Raw genomic sequence first — 7,665 nt, 5'->3', positions numbered from 1 at the left:
CTCAAGCGGGTGATTTTTAAGCACCTATCCTAAGTTTCGATGACATCTCTGACTTGGGAGGTTGAATTAGGAATCCGTTTATGAGCTCTTCCCAAATCCCCACTCAAATAAACAACAAAAGAAACAACCCTAACGAGTTGAGGATCACAACTGGGAGCTAGCTCACAGTGGAGGCCACCTATAAAAAAAAAAAAAATGCCACAGTAAAGCCACTGTTTCTCCTTTGTCTCCAGGGCTCCATTCATTCTGTGCCCCTGGAAGTAAGGTTTGGCTGTGATAGTTAGGCTAGAGGCTCAAATTAGAGGGCTGGGGACAGGGGGATGGGCTGACCAAGGAGGAAGATGAAAGTTAGGATTGAACCCACTGCCACTGAAAATGCTACAAGTAAATGTAAGAAATACACCATCAAAGAGGCACAGGGGATGTGTCCATTTGGGTAGGAGCTATGTCCACCAACTGTGGCTTTCTCTGCTCAAGCCATATGACCCTGGCTTCTCCATCTCTCACTCAACATTCATTTAGCTGCTGATGGGGCTTCTAGGATGAGAGACACCATAACCAACCAACAGAAAAAAAAACTCACTTCACAACTTAAACCTCACTTAGATGGTCAAAAAGTTTAAAAGAATCTGTCAAATGGTACTTAGAACTCAAAAGGATAAAAAGTAAGTAGCTGTGGGATACTAGAGCACAGGGGAGGTAGGGTCTGAAAATCAAAGTGAGGAGAGTGATACTCCCACTTACCACTCATTGCTATTCTCCAGGCAGGGCCAACTAATGCTGCCTAAATTCATAATAACAAGAAAAACAGCTAACATTTTTAAGCTCTTATTATATGCCAGCTACTTCATATGTCTGTTTCCTCAAAATAATCCTAAAGCAAAGGTAGTATTACTTCTCTTTTCCAAAATGAAGCAAAGTAATTTCAGTAAGGTTTTACAACTAGTAAGCAGCTGAGCTGGGATTTGAACCCCAACACCTTGGGTTCCTAACCATTTAGCTATTCCAATGATGGTCTCTAACTACCGTAGAGGTCGAGCTTCATTGGAAACCTTTCTGAATGAGACCATGGAGGACAATTCTCCCTCCCACTCCCACCTGGGAAGACAGACTAACCTCCAGGTTTCTAGCCCATGGAGAGATGGCAGGGGACCAAGAGTCTGGGCCTGGTTTCTGCTATTCACTTGTGAAATGATCCTAGGTTGGCTGTATCTTTTTGCATCTTGGTTTTCCCAATTATCTAAAGAGTATCATCTCTACCCCTTTCTTAAATGCTCAAACATGTCAGAAAAAGGCACTTTGAGAAAAGGGGATGACCTGGGGTGTGAAAGGGTGTGGCATGGCAAGTGACTACATTTGCTTGATCAGGAAATGATGTTTGTTGGGTCTGCTGGGAGAATACTGGAAGTTATGTTTTGTTCCTCACTCCCTTCTTACCTATGCTACTCTGGGATGGGAACTGAGAATCTGGATACTACTCATTCTTTTGGGTTTTATCCTTTAAATTCAGACACACTCCTAGATGCACCCCAGTTATAAGGAAAACTCTTGAGGTTATGTTGAAACATGCGTCTCACCAGACTAGCCGTGGGATTGATTTTCTTTGTCTCCACTTTCTTCTCTGATGTCAGCTTGCTCACTGATTCCTGAGCCATTTTCAATCTGAAAATCAATCAAAACAGGGAGTGGGAGGGGGAAGGAGCAGGAGAGAGGGGAAAAAAAAAGTAAGAGGTTAGGTTAAACAGGTATCCAAATGCTTTTAAATGAATCAATTGGCAGTCTGGAGATCTAAGGAATGGGTTCTCAAGTCTTTCATGATCAAATACGAACTCTAATCAGGTGCAAAGGGATGTTTCTAGGTTATCAAAACTGAATTTCCTTCACTGGCTGAGAGGCTCATTTAGGTGACTTCAGTGACCAATGCAGGAGCTTCTTCTGATCTATGGAATGCTAGGTGCACCTAACTGACTCTCAGTGAACACTTCAAGGCACTCTGGCTTGGGATCCATTCAGCAGATAATACATAGCCAATTTTGAAAACTGCAGTTTTGAGGAAACATGAAAACTACAAATTCTAAAATATACTGATTCATGCCAAGTGAAAAGGCAACCTACAAGATGGAAGAAAATATCTGTAAATCATATATCTAGTAAGGGACTTGTATTCAGAATATATGAAGAACTCTTATAATTCAAATAAAAAGACAAACTGCCCACTGAGAAAATAGGCCAAAGATGACATACAAAGGGCTGATAAGCCTATGAATAGACACTCAACATCATTAGTTACCAGGGCAATGCTGATCAAAGCCCCAAGATAACACTGCATATCTACTAGGATTCTAGAATTAAAAAGAAAGATAGTAATAAGTGTCATAGGTACAGATGTAGATAAAATTGGAATCCTCATACATTGCTGATGGGATTCTAAAATGGTGTAGTCACTTTGGCAGTTTCAAAAATGTTAAGCATAGTTATCATATGACCCAGCAATATATCTATATCTATATCTACAGGTTAGGTATGTATGTATGTATGTATGTGTGTGTGTGTGTGTGTGTATATATATATGAATGAAAATATATGTTCATACAAAAATTTTCATATAAATGTTTATGGCAACATTATTCATAATTGCCTAGTACAAATAGCCAAAATGGATAAACAAAAAGTGGTTTACCCACAGTGGAATAGTTCTGGGCCATGAAAAAGAATGAAGTGATGGTACATGCTATAGCATGGAAGAGCCTCAAAAATCTACATATCATATGATTCCATTTGTATGAAATGTCCAGAATAGGCAAATCTACCAAGATTGAAACTAGATGAGCAACCTGGGGCTGGGCTGGGGGAGAGGAGGGAAGGGAATGCCTGCTAATGGGTAAAAGAGTTTCTCCTAGAATTAAGTAGTGATGGTGGCACATCCTGGTGAATATGCTAAAAACCACTAGACTGCACACTTTAAAAAGGTGAACTTCATAGTACATGAATTATGTCATCATATTTGCACATTCAATAGTTAGACTGAGGCTATCTCAATAGTTAGACTGAGGCTATCTCTAGTGCATCTTCAGGTGCAGTGCAATTACCCACTTACTTCTTCACTTAGCTAATTTTACACAATTTACTTAAAACATATGCTTATTAGTAATTCAATCTCCCTGCCTACAAGCACAAGTAAGTCATGATGAATTCAACGTGCTAACTTGTGCATCAGAAAAGAAATAAGAATGAGACAAAGATGAATAATGGTTGATATAACCTAAGAAATACATCTTCAGAGCTGCCAGGATACAGGTCTAAGTGTATACACCACTGACTATTTCTACACATTTCCATTTGCAGCAATAACTATGACTATGCCCACACAAGAAGAGAATCATCCAAAGGATCAAACCCTTGGGTGACCAGGTACATTGTCAATGAGCAGTCATATTTTGAAAGGAATCTTTTTTTTCTGAACAGTTCTCAACAGCAGGCTTAAAATATTGGTAAACCATGTTGTAAACAGATATGCTGTCATTGAGGCTTTGTTGTTCTATTTACAGAGCACAGGGAGAGTAGATATAGCATAGTTCTTACAGGTCCTAGGATTTTCAGAATGGTAAGTGAACATTGGCTTCAGCTTCAAGTCACCAGGGGCATTAGCCCCTAACAAAAGAGTCAGTTTCTCCTTTGAAGCCAGGCACTGACTTTTCCTCTGAAGCTATGACAGTCCTAGATAGCATGATTTTCCAACAGAAGACTGTTTTATCTACACTGAAAATTTGGCGTTTAGTTTAGCCACCTTTATTAATGATCTTAGCTGGCTCTTTTGGGTGACTTGCTATAGCTCCATATCAGCACTCACTGCTTCACCTTGTACTTCCATGTTACTCGTAGTGATTCTCAATCAACTAGAGCTGGGGTTAGCAAAGGTTTTCTGCAATGGGCCAAATAGTAAATATTCTAAATGTCTTTTTTGTAGGACAAGATATTTTTTCTTTAATATCTGAATTGCAGTGATATCACAGACAATTCCAATATGGATCATTTGGGCTATACAAGCTATATATTTAAGATATATAAATGTCATCAAGTTGTTGATGGTAAGGGTATATTGTCTTAAAAATATAGTCCATCCAGTTTTAAAGTTGATCTATAAAAGGGAAAATAATGTAGATCAGTTAGATCTTTTTCCAATAGCTGAAAGATTGGGAATGGGATTTTTTTTTCAAAGATTTAATTTATTTATTCATGAGAGATACTCAGAGAGAGAGGCAGAGACATAAGCAGAGGGAGAAGCAGGCTCCCCACAAGGACCTGCCAGGATGTCACATCCTGAGCCTAAGGCAGACAGACACTCAACTGCTGAGCCACCCAGGCGTCCCAGGAATGGGAATTAATACTGATTTCCTATAATTTTTTCCTAAGTATTTTTTTGTTATTTATTAGATATAGTTGAAGCACAATGGTACATGAATTTCAGGTGTACAACAGTGCTTCAATATCTCTATGTATGGACACATATACTGTACAGAGTATACATCATGCTGTACTCCCAGCAAGTGTAGCTACCATCCGTCATCAGAGGATGCTATCGCAAAGCATATATATATTCCTGATGCTGTGCCTTTTATTCCGATAACCTATTCACTTCATAATTGGAAGTCTATCTCCTACACCCATTCACTCATTTTGTCCATCCCCCCATTCCTTCTCCCCTTTTGGGTATCTGATCTCTGCGGTTACTCAATTCTGCTGTTGAGGTGTGGAAGGAATTATAAAAACAAAACAAAACAAAACAAAAAAACATGAATCAAGAGCAGTGCAATGCTGTGTTCTAACAAACTTCATTTACAAAAACTGGTAGTGAGCTAAATTTGGCTCACAGGCCAAAGTTTGCTAATCCTTGAACTACTGTATAGGATTCAAAGTCCCCACACTGGCAATCAAAGGTCCCCCTGTTCTAAACTTTGCTTACTTATCTAGCTTACATTTTCTTTTCTTTTTTAAAGATTTTATTTATTTATTTATCCATGAGAGACACAGAGAGAGAGAGGCAGAGAACAGGCAGAAGGAGAAGCAGGCTCCCTGCGGGGAGCCTGATGCAGGACTTGATCCCAGGACCCCGGGATCACACCCTGAGCCAAAGGCAGACGCTCAACCACTGAGCCCCCCAGATACCCCTAGCTTATGTTTTTAGACATGCATCTGGTTTGATATTGTCCTTGGACAAATTACTTAACCCTTGGAGTCTCAACTGTTTGAAAGGGGGAATAATACCACACCTACTTAACACCACTGCTGTGAACAGTACAGAACATATTGTGTATGATTACTTATCAAATATCCCTTCCCTTCCCCTCACTCATGTGCTCCTGTCCCAGGCAAACAACTTGCTGCTCCTTGCACCAAGGCTTTTCTCATCTCGGCATGTTGCCCTCGATGACTTTCTCACTCATTTTCATGAGTTTAGAGTCTTCCCATTATTCAGCTCTTGGCTTAAGTGCCAAAGGCATGAAAGCTTCCTTCATCTCTCTTAGCCAGAAGTAACTGCTATTTTCTCAAGTGAAAGAGCACTTTGCATCTCTCTTCAGGCACTTAGGGCTTTTCATTTTAGGACTATCTAGATGTCTGATTTCCCTTAAACCACGGGAACCACTTGAGGACAATGATAATGCCTTGTGCATATCTGGGTCTCCTCCCCTTCCTACATCAAGCGCTGTGCCATAAACAAGTCAGTTGTTAGCAAATACCTAACGTGACAAATGCATGATATGCATTGGTAGTGCCCCCTCTCCCACTTTCAACAAGTCTAAATGTTTAGTAAATACCCAGAATTACAGAATAATTAGCCTTTACATTTATCTTGGGGTGGGGGTGTAAAAATGTTGAAAAATCTAGTTCTGCTTACTGATTAGCTGATTGACTCCTGAATAAGCAAAAAGAAAGGGTGTTCAAGGCCACCCAAATGTGCTAAATATTTATACATGTCAACTTATGTATACATTCCAGGATTCCTAAAAGTATCCACGTGACATTGCCCAAAAGAAGACTAAGGCTTAGAGAGCTTAATAAAACTTTTTTTGAGTCTGGACTTTACTTCTCTCACTTAGGAGGTAAGAACTTTGCTGCCTTAGCTAAAGAGAACTGATTAGATAGTTGGTAGCCACATACCTGCTCACTCACTGTGTGTGCTCAACACCCACACCCCTGCTCTATTGTGTATGGACTTGTTTTTGGTTCTAGCCTAGATGTTGGTTATTGTTGTTTCTGGTCTAAATATTTACTCTAGAAAAATCACAGTTGCTCATGATTACTCATAGGCAAATACCTAGGCTTGATTTCGAAGTTCCACGGCACCACCCCACCACCAAAATAAAAACAAAAAACAAACAAACAAACAAAAAACAAAAAAACAAAAAACAAACCTGAAATAAGGAGAAAATACAAGTAAGTTTAGAGAAAGAAAATAACTATTCTCAACTCATAAATGCCTCAGTAAAATGGACTATTAAAACTCCTACCTAAGTCATCAGAGAGGGAGAAAAACCATGAGACTCTTAACTAAAGGAAATAAACTCAGAGTTGCTGGAGGGGAGGGGTGTGGAGGGGATGGGATAATTGAGTGATGGGCATTAAGGAGGGCACGTGATGTGGTGAGCACTGGGTGTTATACACAGATGATAAATGATTAAACACTACATCTGAAACTAATGATGTACTCTATGTTGGCTAATTGAATTTAAATAAAATATTAAAAAAATAAAACCTCTATCTTTTCTTCTTTCTCATTACAAAGAAGCCCTTGAGAGTTATTAAAGATCCTGGTAAATTTCAAATGCTGCCAAAAAATACTTGAGGAAAAATGCAAGTATGAGATGGGACTGGGACATGTGTCTTCTGATGCTCCTGCTTAGTCCTTATGCTATAGATGTGATCTGCAACCTTGGTTTCATATTAGAACTATCTGGGGAGGGGATCTGCTTCTGCTTAGAACGTAGAAGTGTCATACAACATCATTGCCTCCTAGCACTGACAAGAGATGGATAATCTACAACATTATACTTCTAATTCTTCTTCACCTTCTTCTTCTTTTTAACCCATCAGAGATCTAGGGTCACAAGGCAGCTACGTGAACTGCAATAAAGAGTGGCATGCCTTTCCATTCACTGCCTTGGGTTCCCCACTATTGCAAACTCCTTTTCTGGGAGAGTTTAAAACTGAGATACGTGGGGGTCTCTATAGGCTGGTTTATATGCCCACAGCGAAATCAGACCAAGTCAGAACCCAGCGATCCATAAGACTGAAGGAGGACAATGTCTTTATTTTTTTGATATCTAGCATTTCATTGGTTCATAGAATACAAGGCAGAAAATATTGAAATTATCATGAAGTGTAGAATGCGAGAAGTGCTTTTATTTTGTGACCATCGGAATTGAGCACATCTGCCAATCAAGAGCCAAGTGCAATATCTTGGAGGTGGGGTAGTTAGACTGTTCAGGGTGTTTTATATTCCTGGTCACTATGGGAAAACCAATACTTCAGAGCAATGTTTTCAAATTGTCTTCCAAAGAGCCTTAGCATTCAGCAAAGGTGCCTCAGGGAGAGGAGGAAGGGTTAGGGGATCCTCTAGATCCCAACATCTGCAACTCTGCTTCAGCTAGAAAAACTTCATTTTTT

General features: G+C 39.6%; 1 protein-coding gene across 19 annotated transcripts in view; it reads right to left on the bottom strand.

Annotated features, from left to right (window-relative positions):
- FMN1 (formin 1) overlaps nucleotides 1-7,665 on the bottom strand; it is a 438,849-nt gene that overhangs the window by 31,410 nt on the left and 399,774 nt on the right. For all 19 annotated transcript variants that reach the window (XR_013369929.1, XR_013369923.1, XR_013369924.1 and 16 more), the window contains one exon: nucleotides 1,578-1,662. Coding sequence is in view for 10 of the 19 variants with exons in the window: in XM_077880462.1 (XP_077736588.1) it covers nucleotides 1,578-1,662 (85 nt within the window). In the remaining 9 variants the exon portion in view is untranslated. The remainder of the gene's footprint in view (nucleotides 1-1,577; nucleotides 1,663-7,665) is intronic.

Source organism: Canis aureus, chromosome 32, assembly GCF_053574225.1.
Source record: "Canis aureus isolate CA01 chromosome 32, VMU_Caureus_v.1.0, whole genome shotgun sequence".
Taxonomy (NCBI): domain Eukaryota; kingdom Metazoa; phylum Chordata; class Mammalia; order Carnivora; family Canidae; genus Canis; species Canis aureus.
The sequence above is the reverse complement of the archived record's forward strand: the minus strand, read 5'-3'. Positions and strand labels throughout refer to the sequence as shown.